The sequence below is a fragment of the Chelonoidis abingdonii genome, chromosome 8, assembly GCF_003597395.2.
Source record: "Chelonoidis abingdonii isolate Lonesome George chromosome 8, CheloAbing_2.0, whole genome shotgun sequence".
In the NCBI taxonomy this organism is placed as follows: domain Eukaryota; kingdom Metazoa; phylum Chordata; order Testudines; family Testudinidae; genus Chelonoidis; species Chelonoidis abingdonii.
In genome coordinates this window covers 15,291,341-15,309,080 of record NC_133776.1, presented here as the reverse complement: position 1 = coordinate 15,309,080, position 17,740 = coordinate 15,291,341, and the positions used below count along the sequence as shown (strand labels likewise).

Here is a 17,740-nt window from a genome sequence, read left to right as displayed (position 1 = left end):
TTCAAAAGACTCCGACGCACACCAAAAATGAGTTTAGCCAGAAAGCAATCCCAAAGGACTTCAAATATTATTGACATTTAATGATCAGCATGCCCAAGGCATTAACGCCTTTAACCAACTGAATGATAACTGGTGCTGCAGGAAGAGATTTTAAGGGAGATTATTGCTGTTATAAACTGTGGTCAACATTTGATAATAGCAACATCGATTTTTTTTTCAAGTTATCGGCTCTACCAGAGCTAAGCAACAGCAATGAAAAAAAATCAATAATTTCCTGATAGTTAGCAACACATTTTCTACAAGACTTAGGGTAGGATGTACTCTGATAGGTTTATAATAAATACAGAATTGTAGCAGAATCTCAAAGAATTAGATTTCAGCTCTCCTTTTTCATCCTGATTCATTCTTAATCTTAAAAAGATCAGCTCCTTCTTTCTTTCTATAAACTCTATACTGAAAAAATATGATAGCGTTCTCTAAAACCTACAACAAATATCTCACTCGCTTGCTATAAGCAGAGACCTAAAAACTACCTTTGATTATTTGATCGTTCAGCTGAATGCAGTTATTTCTTCAGAGACGTGTACACTCCCAGGCATGCCAAGTTCTGTGGATTTACGTAGAACAGCTGTTTGACACAGCAAACCAATACAGTTTAGCAGCTTTTTTGCAGAATAATTATAATTCGTGTCAGGTGATGACCTTAAAAGTGGGTAAAGCTGGCCCAGGACCTGGATAATACTATCTCCAGATCTGAGAAGCCACTTTTGGTAAAATACAAAGACAGGAGTGGGGGGTGGTAGGGTCTTATAAAGGAAAATGAATGATACAAACAGAGGTAGAGAAGAAAAGCAACAATCCGGGAAGCCGATCCCTGAAATGAGAGCAGACTGGAGGTCCATCCAACTATGTGGGAACCTGCGAGGCTGTGAACAAGTCCCTGCTCCAGTATCAATCTCCAGCCATGGAGGACTCTGTACAATGACAGGCACTGAAAGGAAAACGAGGTGGGGAAGAGCCAGCAGTGAAGGAGATGCACCTAGTGGATGTACTACAGGGTCATGAAGATCTGTGTGTGTATCGTGTGGAGCAGTATCACGCGCCACTAGGTGCAAAGCTTCCATTGAATTTTTACTGATATGATTTTGGGGGCGACATCATAAAGACAAAGGAATTTTAATAAACATTTTTGAAACAACTATTTCTTGATCCAGATGCAAAAAAAGTTTTAATTGGAAACACTGCAAATAAAAACCTTATGTCTGAAGATTAAAACATGTGTTCTTGCCAGATTTTCCCCTGACCTTTCCCCCCCACCATTAAAGGGACTAGACTAAAGTAAACATGACACGGATTTCCATTTATTTTTCAGCTGCAGTGTAATCCAAAGACTGTCCAGTAAATGCCTTTCCTAAATCATTTGGTCAGTTTTTCTCAACAAAACAGTTTTTAAGTAATACAGTATATCAGCCTGGTTTTTGACATTTTCATTTTTTCATCTTGACATTTTCCCTTAAAAATAATACAGAATTTGTCCTGTTATCTTTTCTTCAAGTTCTAAGGGGGAAACAAAGAAAACGAGACATCAGCTTTCTCCCACCAGAGCTATTAGGGCATGTGAATTAAAGGTGTACGTATTTGACCATAGTTTTCTAGCTTTAGTTCCCCTTTGAGCTCACTTCCCAACTCCAAAAACACCAGATGCAGCAAGAAAGGCAAGTTGCTGTATAAAAATTGATCTCTGGAAAACATCAGCCTCACTCTTCCTTTTCTCCAGAGATGCACATCTTTTTATTGCAGCTCTTCCCAACTGCAGTGGGGATTTAGCTCTGAAAATCTGATTAATATTAAAAGGAACATCTTTACTATCTACCAGCACATTGCGTTTAGTTGGTCTTTGTAGAAAAAAAAAGTCAAGAGGCTGTCTCTATAGATGAAAGATACAAGTAAACAAATATCATCAGAGGGGTAGCCGTGTTAGTCTTGATCTGTAAAAGCAGCAGAGTCCTGTGGCAGCTTATAGTCTAACAGAAGTACTGGAGCATGAGCTTTCGTGGGTGAATACCCACTTCATCAGATGCATGTCATGCCATGCGTACGACGAAGTGGGTATTCACCCACAAAAACTCATGCTCCAATACTTCTGTTAGTCTATAAGGTGCCACAGGACTCTTTGCTGCTTTTACAAGTAACCAAATGTATTTCACTGGCTTAGTGCTTGTGATCATGTCCCTCTCTGGTGGCTAGGCACAGTAAAGCTAAACTCTGGCTGCTTCCTAGAAGAGAACATAGTGATCTCTTTAACTGAAGTGGCATGGGCTTATGCTTTTGGGATTGAAGCTGCAGATACAGACACCACATTTGTCAGCTGGGAGAAATCCTGCATGTAATGCACTCCTAGCTTACTGCACAAACATTTGCTTTAACATTTTTAATTGATAGAGGTATTTAAGATAATTGCCCAGGTGTACAGAAGTAAACGTTGGATGCAATGTTGATTTATACAGTCAGATAGATATGGCTGGTTTGACATCACCTACACAAGGAGATGTATAGATAGGTGTAAGATGCAGCAATGTTATACACTAGTAGGAACATACATCACTGATATACAATAATTATACAAATATAGTCACTGGACGTTATATGTAACTTTGTTATACACAATTTATGTGCAGTAATGTACCAGAAAATACTATACAGAGTGGACCAAATCCTCAGCTGATGTAAAATGGCATGGCTCCATTGTTTTCAGTAGTTATACATTCAGTATATAGATGAGACTGACAAGTTTTGATTATTATACAATTTATTTTTAACTTGCGGCTGCTTTTCTTTCTTTCCTATATATTCCAGGTAGCTCATTAGCTAAAGTCCAGTACTCATCAAACTAGTCTTAGAACTGTTTGAGTCCACCACAATACAGTCTCTCTTACAATAATTATAATTATTATTTGTCTCTCTGTAGACCTCATTCTGATAGGTGCTATGCAAATACAGAACAAAAAGACAGTTCCTGCCCCACAAAATGACAGTCCCTTTGGCTGGATCCTCAGCTTGTGTTAATCAGCATATCTATTGAAATCAATGAAGCTACTCAACTTTACACCAGCTGAGGACTTGACCCCATCATAGTGTCTGGAATTGTGTGTGTTTAGCTACATTGTGATTCTAACGATTTCATTTGGGGGGGAACAGCATGGGGGTGCATTTCTTCACACCCATCTTAATGTTCTGAACAAGTTTCCTTGTAGATGCTGTTTTGAAGATAGGGAGGAATGTCTCCCAGCATACAAAACTTGGAGTTCTCAAAATTTGTGTCAATGGTTTTTGAAAGCTTTCATATACAGCCAGTGATTAAGCTACCCGGAATGTTTGGGTAGTCCCATAAAATGACTAGGGCTGGGCAAAACTGGCAACCTTTTTTCCATGAAATGTGGCAATTTGGGAGGAACAGCATAGGGAAAAATGGGCCCCAGTTTGAGTTCGTAATAAAATGTATGAAAACTGCTGCAAGCAATCCAACCTTTTGTTTCACACTGGCCCGGTAATGAACTATTTGCACATACCTTCTTCAGCAAGAGGCTGCATTAATTTTGCTGGTATCTTCTGGAGGGTAGAAGGAATGTGAGCTTACTTTTCATTGGCAATCTCTCCATGATGGCGAGAATGTGGTGGTATAAGTGTCACCATAAAAAAAATTATCGTAGGGAGGAGAGGACCATTTAATGACATTCATGACACCTGCAGCCCCTCTGAGAAGGATATCAACAGGAAAATAGAAAGCTGGAGCTAGGAAGCTGGGGGGACATATACCCCATTACCTCCCCACTGGCTACACCTGTGAATGGTGCTATGAGTATGCTGGAGAATGCCTGCCCAGAAGACAACCTAAAATGTTTTCTACGGTAACCTGAAAATTAGTTTGAAATCCTTTCTAATTTAATCTTCACTACAGCTGATCCAACAACTGCTGATATCAATGGAAGGACTCCCTCTGACTTTGATGGGGTTTGGATCACAGCATTGTTGGTGAGACAACTGTTTCTCCCTCCCCCTGTCTGAGATACAACTTGGTTTTGTCTAATCAGATTTTTTTAGTACAGTCTAACAGAATTAGCTGTGAATACAGTGTCTGCCACAGCAGAGGACATTTTTAGCACACAGACCAAAAAATATCATGAAGCTGCTTTCATGTCTAAACATAATGAAGGGTTTTTTTACACCAAGGCTTTCTCATACACATAGTATCTTTTTTTTCTGACAGGAAAGGGAAATGCATCTTCCATGCTAAACATTTTTCTTGTTGCACAGCATTCAGTGGTGAATCACTTTGAATTGCAAAACAAGAGATACATCTGCCCGCCAGCTCTCAAATTCATTAGCTATAAAGGAGAAGAACAAGGAGAACATTCTCCTTCCTTGCTAAATGAAAGGATATTTAGAAAGGTCTTGTTTTAAAGCATCCATTTCAGGGGCCTGAGCTATTCCTAATATGGGTGAACAGATTCTGCTTTCCCTGTCTCATTCATGTAATCCACTCCTGACTGATTTCCCAACTGTACAAGTATTAATTTATTGACTACCAAATTTCATTAACATATTTACAACTGCTGTCAATTCTAGGATGAGGACATTTAACTCAGCCTGGATAAAACCTGTCGGACTTTGCATCAATCTTTTCAATCATGAACTGTGCTTCTCCTAAGGAGGAAGAAAAGCTGTTTTAGGAGCTTCTTTTTGCATGAATCCTACAAAATAATACACACTATGGGCATTAGTCACCCTCAAAGTTAATGGGAGTGTGTAGGGCAGGATCAACCCCATTGGATAACAAATATGTAATTGATCTACTGCCCTGGAAATAAAATATAGTTCAAAGGTGGGGAAAGTTAGCTGAAAATGTTTTTCATAAAGTAATTGCATTATAAAGAAATATTTGAAATGCAGCATAAAAGAAGGGAATTCTATTGTAGGATGCTAGGTGTTTTTTTAAAGCGCATCTAGCTTATGATGTCTCAGAACATCTCAAGTGAATAGTCTTGTATTAAAGAATTGCTTATCAATTATGTATATTGCAATGTACCCTTTATATTTGCTAAAGGTTATTAGAAGCCACTCATTTGGATTCTCCAGAAAGTTTGTATATTCTTTTTCTTTTGGGGGATGAGTGTTAGTGAGGGCATGGGGTTGGAGGGATGTATATGATATGTTAGGGCCTTTCCCTTCCACAAATCATCAGCATTGGTCTCAATCCCTCTCCCTTTTCCAGTTTTATCAGCAAAGCTCTCTTCCCATCTATAATTATTTTTTCCTCCCTTTGATTCCCACTAACTGTATTACCTTAAGCTGTCACCATGCTATTATCAATTAGTTATCACATAACGATTACATAATTAATATACCTCCCATAAATTGTGCAAGTGGTGTTACAAAGAGCCATATCCTCCACTGAACACATAAAAAGGCACAGAGGATGCAACCTTAGTAGAAAAGGGACATGGGTTTGCTGAGGGTGAAGTCCTCCTTGCATTCAATTTTCAGAAGGGAGATGCAGAATTAGCAGGTGGCAATACCTGCAGAAAGTGTGGGGTCTGAAGGGAAACCTGGGTTAAACCCCACAGTTCTCAGACCTTCCACAGCAACCCTCATCAAGGAAGAAGTAATTCTGGCTTTGTCAGGCATCATTTACACCCTTCAGAGAGGGAAACATACCACAAAGGATGGTTTTCCCCTGACTCCTAGCTGTCTCCTGCTTGACACATTCCTTTTCTTGAAGTACATATGTTGAGGGGATGCCAGTGGCTTTTTGGTAAGAAGAGCATAGTAAACTTTTCATTCTAGATGGTCCTCCATAACATACCTCATTTTTCCACCCAGAATTTCTGTGATTTTTATTTTCCAATGCTTAATGAAAGGGAGCATAAGGCCATTGCTTGCCTACAGATTGGCCATCTCTGTACTTTTGTGTTACAACATCAGAAGACTTACTGTCATTTCATTGAAATAACATTGGGTGTGAAGTCCTACTAGTTGACCATGTTGGATAGGTACTTTTTATTGCTAAACTATCCTACTTGAACTTCTGAAGGAATCAGGCAATGTCCTGGATTTATAATCTGCACTTTTATGGACTCCACAACCATAGTGTTGCTGGATAGATTACGGTCATAAGACAAAACAGTGCAGGGAACAAAACAACTTCCTGTTGGCCTTTGTGTAGTTATCTCAGATGTGAGGGTGAGGCCAAAGCTCCTTTCTATTTCCTAACACTTGTGCCCCTCCAGCACTTGGAATACCAGCAAAGCAAGGCAGAAAACTGAAGTGTCCTTGAAAAAGCAGAATGTCTGTCTTGCTTTGCCAGATCCTCCACCTTGAATCGTAGTTCATCTCCACCCTCTTCAATGTTAAAGATGCACAGAGAAAACCAAATCATAATAGCTCCTCTTGGTTACATAGTCATGCATGCCATTGCACTGCCACTTTTGTTTCTTCATATGACTGCAGCTTCTTGTATTTCTCTGTTGGGCCAGATCCTCTAAAGGACAGGCTCAAAAAGGAGACTGATGAGCTGAAACATTGTGTTCTGTTTCAAAATAGCTTTCAGTTGGAGCCAAAATAAATAAATAAATAAAATAAAAATCAACCTTGGAGATCAGGTTGAGCGACATAAGGCCTCAACATGATTCCGAGGTTCTAGTCAGTTTCTTGACGTAAAGTTTAAACCTTCACTGTTTTGCCATCTGGTGTATTTGAAAATTGCCTTCTGCAACAAAAGGGAAAAGTCCAATTTCTCAGCAAGCCATTTGGGGTTATTAGGATCATTAAACCCTAGTATATGCCATAAAGCCTGGGCCAAGGGAACTGGAGGGAATGTAAACGTTGTATGATTCACTATTTATCAGAGTACTGAATTTTTTACCAGTTTAGACTGGATGTTAGGTATTAGCTTGATGGCTACTTAATTATGACAGCTAGTGGTCAAATAAGCTACTGTGGTGGCTGTTTGGCTAGGTCAGGGGTCGGCAACCTTTCAGAAGTGGTATGCCGAGTCTTCATTTATTCACTCTAATTTAAGGTTTTGCGTGCCAGTAATACATTTTAACGTTTTTAGAAAGTCTCTTTCTATAAGTCTGTAATTTATAACTAAACTATTGTTGTATATAAAGTACATAAGGTTTTTAAAATGTTTAAGAAGCTTCATTTAAAATTAAATTAAAACGCAGATCCTCCCGAACCAGTGGCCAGGACCCGGGCAGTGTGAGGCCACGTCTAGACTACCCGCCGTATCAGCGGGTTAAAATCGATTGCTCGGGGATCGATATATCGCGTCTCATCTAGACGCGATATATCGATCCCTGAGCGCACTTATATCGATTCAGGAACTCCACCAACACGAACGGAGTTCCGGAATCGACATGGCGAGCCGCAGACATCGATCCCTCGCGGTGAGGACGGGTGAGTAAACTGATTTTAGATATTCGACTTCAGCTACGTTATTCACATAGCTGAAGTTGCGTATCTAAAATCGATTTTCCCCCGTAGTGTAGACCAGCCCTGAGTGCCACTGACAATCAGCTCGTGTGCCGCCTTCGGCACACATGCCATAGGTTGCCTACCCCTGGGCTAGGTCAACTCAGATGCATTTATTCACACTGGTGATGAATTAGGAGTGTTTCTAATAGCCTTTTATCACCCAGTGTGCATCTTTTATGTCAGCCTGCCATATGGTCAAAATCCAATGGATGTCCTCTCCTCTCAGTGCAAAAAGGCAGCCTTAAGTCCTGAGAGCAATAACCAGCAGATCTATTTCCAATTGTAAGGAAGAGCCCATCTTTACCCTCGACACATGCTCAAAAGCTAAAGACAATGGAAATGTCTCTCTTTCACTCAGTTAGTGGGAAAGCTGTTCCCCGAACCAGCACATTCTGCTTAACGTAGACATTGGAGTTTGGTCAGTTGTAACATTGTACAAGCTTCTTTTAAGCATATTGTATAATATGCTTGGAATGAAGCATCACAACTGACAAAACTGCTCTTTTTAGGGGCACATCTACACTTAAAACTCTGCATTGGTGCAGCTGCACTGCTGTAGCACTTTAATGAAGACACTCTAAGCTGACAGGAGAGAGCTCTCCTGTTGGTATATCCACCTCCCCGAGAGGCATTAGCTATGTTGGCAGGAGAAGCTCTCTTACTGACATGCACAGGGGGTTACGGTCGGCATAACTTCGTCACTCCTTAGCAACACAGTGATACCAATATATGTCTGTAGTGTAGACCAGACCCCAGTTAAGAAGAACATACAGAATCAGACATTTGAAGAACAACTTTGCATCTTTGGGTCAGAGTTCAAGCATGCACACACAAAGATGCATGAGGATTTTTAGTTAATAAAGCTTCTAAAGCGTATGCAGGAACTGTGAGATTTACATGAAATTAAATAGAGATAGTCTAGCAAATGCAAATAAACGCAGAAATGAATATTTTAATTTTGATTCATGATTACTACATAACCATTGGAATGCAGTGATGATATAAAAACTCAGTAGGAAGCAAAATTCTGCATGCACTGGATAATTGATGGCTAAGAGCTATTTATAATCTGAGTCCTCAGAATAATTTATTTATTTATTCTTTTTGAGAAACAGATATTGATTATGCTTCATTTTCTGTATTTATGTTAATAGTAGCTCAGAATATTTTCATATTGAAGTACTGTCTGTATCTGCTCCTGCAGCTCCACAGTCTGACAAGCACAGTGTGTAGATTTATTTCATCATCTGCATTATTAATTAAATTAAACTCAGGATTCAGTCATTATTGATTTGCATTTCTCTTTTTTAATACTAAAAGGAAAGCAAGTTAGAATGTCTGTTAAAATCAGATGCAAGAAAAAAAAGAACAGAAAACACCCCAACCCAACACCAGATCTTTTATTTCTTCAGTAACCCAGAGATCATAAGCCAACTTTATTTACTCTGTCTATGGCCCCTATCTCCTGCCATGACACCACATGGGTAGACTCCCATAGAATTCAAAAAGGCCCCACCATCTGGCTGTGCAACAGGTACTGGGGTTCCTCAGCATGAGGCCCACTACAGAATCACGACCATATTTTGCAATCCTAGTATTTTTAAAACATAAAAAATAAATATATGGAGATTCACCTATCTCACAGAACTGGAATGGACCCTGAAGGGTCATTAAGTCTAGCCCCCTGCCTTCAATAGCAGGATCAAGTACTGATTTTGCCCTAGCTTCCTAAGTAGCCCCCTCAAGGACTGAGCTCATAATGCTGGGTTTAGCAGGCCAATGCTCAAATGACTGAGCTATTCTTCCCTCCCCAACATGCAAAAGAAGGTTTGCCAATTCTTAGTATACACATTTGTTAGCCTCCCATTTTATTGCAGCATGCATCTGGGGGGGGAAGGATAGCTCAGTGGTTTGAACATTAGCCTGCTAAACCCAGGGTTATGAGTTCAATCCTCAAGGGGGCCATTTAGGGAATTGGGGTAAAAATCTGTCTGGGGATTAGTCCTAATTTAAGCAAGGGGTTAGATTAGATGACCTTCTGAGGTCCCTTCCAACCATAATCTTCTATGATAGTGCTTAGAATGAGGCAGAGATCTCCATGATCATGTTTCCAAAAGTAGGCAAATAAGTAAACTTTCAGTAATTTTCTTTGCACAATCTTTTAAGAAATGTGGTGCATCACTTATAGAGCAGAGTTGTTCAGGGGGCACCAACACCTAGAGCCATAAATCACTGTAGATCTGCATGCAGAACTCCCCCTGACATCACTTGGCCTTAATGTAGCAGATTACTAGCTTAGCACCATGACAGGGATCATATTTTTATACTGATGAATTGTCCGTCACCAATTTCTCTAGTGTATTAGGCACAAACATACCTTTCTTCTTAAATATAATCAAGTTGTCTCTTTCACAATAGTTTCCCTTCATTTACATTCACTTAAGACCACTGTAAGAAAAACTCAAGCTGCGTTAACTGCAGTATTTATTCAGATGTACACCTCTACCCCGATATAACGCTGTCCTCGGGAGCCAAAAATCTTACCGCATTATTTTGAACTAGCTTTGATCCGCCAGAGTACACAGTCCCGCCCCCCTGGAGTGCTGTTTTACCGCGTTATAGCCGAATTCGTGTTATATTGGGTCGTGTTGTATCAGGGTAGCAGTGTACTTAATGATAATGAAAAGTGGTGGACTGGCAGGCCACAGAGTGAAATCCTTTGTTTACAGAACACGTACAGGATGGAGAGTGGCAGTGCAAGCTTCTGCTAATGTTCCTGAACACTGATTGGAGAGTCCAGGCAAAATCTTGACTCCAAAGAGTCAAAGGGAGCATTTCATTTTCAAGCCTTTTTGATTTCTGGCTTCTCTGCCTAGACTGCAGCTGTGGTGCCGGTCTTTGAGATGTGGACAATGACTGAGACCAGCAAAGAACCATCCGATGGAAAGAATTTGAAGTCACCTCTGGCCTGACATTGAACTGATAATGAGTAGAAAGGGATTATATTTCATTTCCAATTATTTGAGCCTTCTAGCATCACTGTGCCTTAATGACCAAATTCCCAACATTCCTCTTAGTCTATTCCAAGTGGGATTTTTTTTCAAGGTGGGTTATTGATTCCCCTTTTCTTGTCATAGGATTGGGTAATAAACTGCCGCAAATCCTTCCAGTCCAAAATGTATACTTGCTTTTCTTTTCCCTGCTTCAAGCCCTAGTAACACATTAATCAATATTCATTTTTACCTGTGAGAATGATTCAGCGCCAGGTCAGGCTTCCTCATCCTTAGGTAGCAGGTTACAAGCTTCGTTTCAATAAAACTGGCAATACTTGAAATATCTTGGGGGGATGCATCGAATGGTTTCCCTAATGCTGCACCTTTACTGCAGAGCTATAGAAAAAACAAAAACATTGTTTACTAATCTGCAATATACTTCTGTTAAATGCATTTCTTAGCTGATGAATGGATAAAGTTGATGTCTGAGTGAAACATACTCTCACTTTAAACATTCAGATTAATACAATAACAATCGAAACATACTATCTATGAATGCAGTAGAAAATATACTGTCACCTTTCATTGTGCAATACTCCATATAAGGCATATTCCAGACAACATATAAAAAATTAAAAGCTAAACAAGCACAAATAAATAAAGATAACCATGTTTCCCCCATTCACGAAGTAAGAACCTGCTCCTAAGCTCATTGAATTCTCTGGGAGCCTCTGGATCAGGTATCTAAGCAAGGGTAGTGTCAGGAAGCATTTATGAATGTCCGCATACCAAAAGAGAGGAGACTTTAGACTAGGCTGTCATAGTCAGACTTACAGTTAAGAACTCCCAGGATATAATAGAAGGAAACCAAAGGGAAATAAGGAGGCAATTGTCTTTCCCAGTTCCCAAGTAATGGGCAAGATTATTTGCCATTGTGGAAAAGTCCCATAAAATATAATAGGGATGAAGCCAATATCCTTGGTTTTATTCTTTTACTTTAAAATTGTATAGAATTTAATAGTGAGTAATCTCCTATGCATAGGTGTGTTTTTAGGACTCTTGCAGAATTCTGAAGCACAAATATATTTCTCTGTTCAAGTATATGAGCTTTTTGAAAGGCCTATGAAAGGGAATCATTTTATAATAAAGTTCTACAGTGCCCTTCTATGAGGACAGCAGGGCCATCCAAAGGATTCAGAGGGTCTGGGGTCTTCGGTGGTGATGGGGCCCCACTTCAACAGTAATTTGGTGGCGGGGGGTCTTTCCGCTCTGGGACCTGCCGCCGAAGAGCCCCGAAGACCCATGGCCAAATTACCGCCAAAAACCTGGCACTTCGGCAGCGGGTCCTGCTTCGGGGGTAATTCGGTGGCAGGGGGTCCTTCCGCTCTGGGGCTGAAGTGCCCCCTGCCGCCGAAGACCTGGAGCAGAAGATGCTCCCAGAGCCCGGGCCCAGCAAGAGTTTTCCGGGGCTTCCAAAACGAGTGAAGGACCCTGCTCCAGGGTCCCTGAAAAACTCTTGTGCCCCCCACCCCCGGGTGGCCCTGGAGGACAGTGGTTAGGCTTTAGGACTGGAATTTGCAGTTCTTGGTTCTGCTTCCAGCACACTCACTTTCTGACTTTGGCAATTCTCTCATGGACACTGTGTGCTTCACCTTCCCTGTTTGTAAAATGGATAATGATATGTACCTACCAGGGGCGGCTCTATGCTTTTGCACCCCAAGCACGGTAGTCAGGCGGTCTTCGCCACCCTTGGTACCTACCACTCTAGGGTCTGTGAGGGTTAATTAATGAATGTTTCCAAAGCACTTCGAGATCTTCAGGGGAAGTGCAGAAGGATTATAGAACCAACAGAGATGTAGACAATGACTGTTCTTTGTGTGCCAAGGAAATCTTTCTACGCTTGATTCTGATCCCATGCTCAACTTGGGCAGCACCTTACTCAGCATATAGACCCATTGGTTTTAATGGGATTATAAATGGATTAAGGTGCTATTGAACATTAATAAGGATGTTAGAATCTGGTCCTATGGGAGACGAGTCCAGCTGCGTTAAATAGATAGGCTGTGGTAACAGTAGAATCTGTTCATGAAAATCCATAGTGCTAGATATGTGGTGACCATAAGACACGTAAAATAACTTGTCAATAAGGACCTCACATCTCACCAGACATGCCGATAGACTACTAGAAAGAGCTACCATCCTCAGATGTGTTAGGAAAATAATGGTATAGTTCACCACAGAAAGTTACAGTCCTCAAGTTGAAATATACCTGCAACTGTTTACTATACTTGAGGATACACAGGTCATATGGCTTACAGCCATGAATAGCAGAGAAATGGGAATATATCACACTAACACTAACTTTCCCTTGTTAACAGATAACCTCAATATCTACTTGCAAGCAAAAATGTTTTATAAAGATCCTCATGCTTTTAGGGGATGAGGATAACCTGCTCTTCCTTTAAGATCTGTTTCCTGCTATTCTGCTCCATCCCCTGTTGCAGGTTATACATTTTTTTCCATTGAGGGAGCTTTCTTTGGGTTGACAGTTGATATTTCATAGCTCTTCACCTGGCCTTGAAGCTATCATGTCTCCAGCCTACTGGAGATAATCCAGCCCGAAGCATCCAGAGAGTTGGTGTCTATCGGTCTGCCTACCAGCTCACTAAGGGCACATTTGTGCTGCAAGTGAAAATCTGCAGTAGCAAGTCTCAGAGCCTGTCTCTGAAGCCTACCGTGCTTCCTGGCTGGACCTTGGGCTCTGGAGCCTAACCCTCTACACAGCTATTGTTAGGGCTATAGGTATGTGCTCTTAGACTTACTGCTGCCAGTTTCTGCTTGCAGTGTAGATGTACCCTAAGACTGAACAGTGCTTAGCAAGGGTGCTCAGAGACTCCTAGGTAGAATTTAAGAGCAAAAAGTTGGTTTGGATATAACCAGTACTAAACTGCCTCAGCTACAGACAAGGTAACAAACTCTCTTTTTTATTTATTTAGGAAAAAGGAACAAGTTTACAAATCCTTGCCATGTAAATATCAAAAACAAAACAATAATTACAAGAGTTCATTTTTGTTTACAGAGACAAGCTATGGGAGTATAGTTATCAGGTCCTTCTATTTAACAGGATGTTACCATGACAATGGAATAACTTTCTAGTGTCACATAAAAAGGGAAATTGAAATGAGGATAAATTAGTTGACCGTTCATAGGAGGGGGGCACTGTATTAAATCACAAGCACACTGTGGATCCAGTAGAAAAACAATGTTTTTAGAGAAAATAATTTAACAGAAGTGTAATTGTAATATGTCATTCCTCCTGACCAGAGCAGATCTCTTTAAGAGGATGGCTTTAGTGGTACCTATTGGGAATTGGGGATGGGTGAGCGCAAGCCTAACCACAGCTAAAGGCCCCTCCCCCTCAGCCTAAGGGGAGGAGCTACCGGACCCAAGCAATTGCGGGGGTAGGGGAGGGGGACAACAAATGATGGCTTTAGTGGTAGCTAAACTTTCATGATGTTTTCATGAGTGACGGGATTTCGGAGGGAGCTGTAGCTCCTCTGGTGATGATGTGAGAGGCTCCAACCTCTCATGAAGTTCAGCCCTGCCAGAAGCTGACAGTCTCTCCCCTCTGCTCATCCTTCTCACAGCGGGAGGAGGGAACAAAGGGTACATCTACAGGGTGATAAAAGACCTGGAGCATGGCTGTGGCTGGCCTGGGTCAGTTGACTCAGGCTTAAAGGGCTTGGGCTGCAGGGCTGAAAATTACAGTGTAGATGTTTGGGGGCAGGCTGAAGCATGGCTTCTGAGACCCACCCCTCCCCCGGCAATTTCCAGCCCTGCAGCCCAAGCCCCGTCATCCCAAGTCAGCTATCCTAGGCTCAGAGACTCAGTTCAACAGGTTTTTAATTGCAGTGTAGATGTGCCCTAAGTGCCTAACACTCCAGTGTGGCTCTGCTTCTTAATCCCTGCTCCCTTCCTGTGAGAAATATGAGCAGGATGACACCTCTGCTCCTCCCTCTTACCCCTGCAGCATCCGGTCTGGGCAGGGATAGTGGGCGTGAAGAGTCCTTGGAGTTGCCCCCCATCAGCCTTGAGCAGGGATAGGGGACCCACTGCAGCCCCTCAGGCCTGGGGGAGGGTGGCAAAGGGCACTAAAAAAAACAAAAGTGAGCCTGGGGGAACAGAACTGAAGGGGTGGAGGTTGAACTGACTGGGGCTCTGGGGACAGGGGATGGGCAGCTCCTGCAACAGAGGCCAAAAACAACTTGCCCAATAGATTTGGGAGAGTGGGCAACAGTGTGTGTGTGAGAGAGAGACGCACATGGGATGGGCAGGGGGAGATAAAAAAAAAATCAAAAGGCAGACTGAAAAAATCCAGTCTAATCTTTATGCCAAAAAGTTCTCATGATATTTTGGGCCAAGCGCTTGATTTATGAGGGTCCAACTCTCGATTTTTGATTTCGTGAGGTTGGCAATACTGAGTTAGGATTTCAGATTTGCCAAAGATATGCCTTTAAACTCTAAGATCTCACTGAAAATGATCTATAGGACCCCAAGAGAGCACTAACCCCCAAGCAAGTTCTGTCTCAGAAGAGTAACTTCTGCCTGGATCATGGTACACTCAGGCCTTGCCCACTCGAGTTCAGGTTTGACAATTCTGGATTGCCTACCGTGCACATTACCGTGCTCAAGAACCTTGGAATGGAGGACTGGGCATATGTCAGTTTCTTCTCTGTCCATTTCCTCCACGCCAAAATTTGTGACCTGCTAATATCTGTTTTAGATGCAATACTCAATTGTTTTTAAAATGTGCTAAGCTACATTAACAGACCAACACATCTCTTTAAATAACGAAGGTGGCACAGTCAGCAAGTGTTTCTGTAGTCTCATCTTATTTTGCACATGCACACACTAGAAACAGGAAGGCTCATGTACATTTAAAATTCATTTTGTGTGATTGTAAAATATGGAGCTGGTCTCAAAACAGACAACAGGAGTCATACAACCAAAAGTCCCTTTAGTTTAGGGGTGATGAATATCTTCTCTCTCCTTTCTCGCCTCTGCTGGAAGAAGTTGTGCACTCTGCAACACCCATAAGCTTACAATTTTCTATTATCTTGTTACCAGGAAGAGTTATAAATCAGAGAATTCATCTCTTGTAATTTTACTCATGGTGCCGTATACATCTGCTGAAGTCTTTCTATGGGTAAGACACATTTTGTGTGGCTAAAAGATTCCGAGAATTATGTTCACACATCAATGAGTGTAAAGGTATCATCGAGTTTCTCAGTGGTAATGCTTCTCAGCTGAATAGGTCATGTTGTGACCTCTGTTAAATTTATGGGAATTGGAGAATTGAGGCTACTCCCTAGACTGCAAGTTCTTGAAGGATAGTGAGAAGGAGGGAATCATTCAGGATCCAGACACTGAAATTCTTCAGTTCAGTGTCTTTCTCAAGGTTTCATTTTATTTCTGATTTGAAAAACCATGTTCAATGCTATAATCCTTCTAAAGTCTTTGAAGGGAGCATGAGCTTCGTCAAACTACTTTAAAAGACACAAAGATTTGCCAGACGAGCTTTGATATAGACAAGAAGGATGGTTTTGTCATTAAGGCACTGGGCTAGGACATAAAGAGTCAATTCCTACCTGTACCATATACTTGCCATATATCCTTAGGGGGAGATTTTTCAAAGACATAAATGACAATCTCTCCTTTAATCAATTTGGTCCTCAGTTCCCGATTTGCAAAATGGGAGTAACAATCCTTCATCTGTCTTGTCTATTTATGTAGTAAGTTCTTCAGGGCAGGAACTGTCTCCTAAGTTTTTATATAGTGGCTAACACAATAGGGTCCTGATCTTGATTTGAGCCTCTACATGCTACTGTAATGTCCCAAGTACAGTGTTGCAATTAGAACATTCTCTATTTTCAAAAGTAAAAGTCTATGCACAACAGAATATTTGAAATGTTTAGAGTACCTGATATTAGTGAGATGAACAGTATGTTAAATAAGCTAATAAATATTACCATCGTTATAAGAAAGGCTTTTTTGTGTTAATACGAACAAGGTTGGAAGAAACCTGTGTTGGGTCATCCGTCCCGATTCATTGCAGCAAGCATGTGGCCTTTTGAAAACCGTTCAAAAGATGGAAGTCTTGGAAAGGTTCCTAGCTTTTGCATAGGTAGTGTTGTTTTCCAGTTATGTTACAGAGCACAATTTGTTTTCAATGCCAAACTGGGAAATTTGGGGGGTACTTTTTACGAAAGATTTTTGTGCCATTTTGGGTCTGTGGAAATCTTTGTGAGTCTAGAATTTTTATAGGGTGCTATAAAGTTGAAGAAAACAATTTAAACAGTTGAAGTTTTACAGCCATTCTGGGATTGAAAAAATAAAAAGCTGAAACGTATCATTTTATGTCCTGCACATATGACAGACAGTATTTTTGCTTTCAGAAGGTTTACTTTTAAACTGAGATAGTCTCAGATTACCTAAGAATACTTACCCAGGGTACACTGAAGGGAGAGTACTTCCAGCAATAATGCTCAGTGTCTGAATAGCTGCAGAACAATATGTATTTTAATTTATAGTATGGCAGCTTCTAGCGGTATCATCTACAATTGTGGGCCCACTGTCCATACACATAATAAGAGACAGTATGCGTGACAAAGAGTTTACTATGTAAATGGAGAAGATAAAGGGTGAGAGAAAGGAAGTATCTCTATTTTAGAGCTGGGAAACAGACCGAGATTAATTACATTATATACTCTTCAGTGCAAAGACTGTCTCTTACTGTATGTATTGGATGTATAGAGGCTAGCACATATTGACCGATGCCCCTAGCTGCTACAAGAATGCAAATAAAGAGATTTGGCCAAGGTCACAGAAGAAGTTTGTGACAGGAAGAAATTGAACTGCGATTTCCTAAATCCTAATCCAATGCCTTAACCACAAGACTATCATCACTAAGTACTGTGTTCAGGAGTGCTATCATATTGCAGGAGAGACAAGGTGAGTGAGGTAAATATCTTTATTGGACCAACTTCTGTTGGTGAGCGAGACAAGCTGTCAAGCTTACACAGAGCTCTTCTTCATGAGGGAAACTAAGGACTTGTTTACACTACACAGTTTTGTCAACAAAAGGTAGCTTTCGTTGACCAAACAGTGGAGTGTACACACTGCAGTGCTCTTCCAACTGATTTAACTCTCCT

The 17,740-nt window shown here is 41.0% G+C and overlaps 1 protein-coding gene across 1 annotated transcript in view; it reads right to left on the bottom strand.

The window, feature by feature from the left end:
- The window catches only part of SPATA16 (spermatogenesis associated 16), a 126,458-nt gene that overhangs the window by 93,744 nt on the left and 14,974 nt on the right, over nt 1-17,740 (bottom strand). Inside the window, exon 2 of the mRNA XM_032783655.1 lies at nt 10,780-10,925. Within this exon, the coding sequence (XP_032639546.1) occupies nt 10,780-10,925 (146 nt within the window). The remainder of the gene's footprint in view (nt 1-10,779; nt 10,926-17,740) is intronic.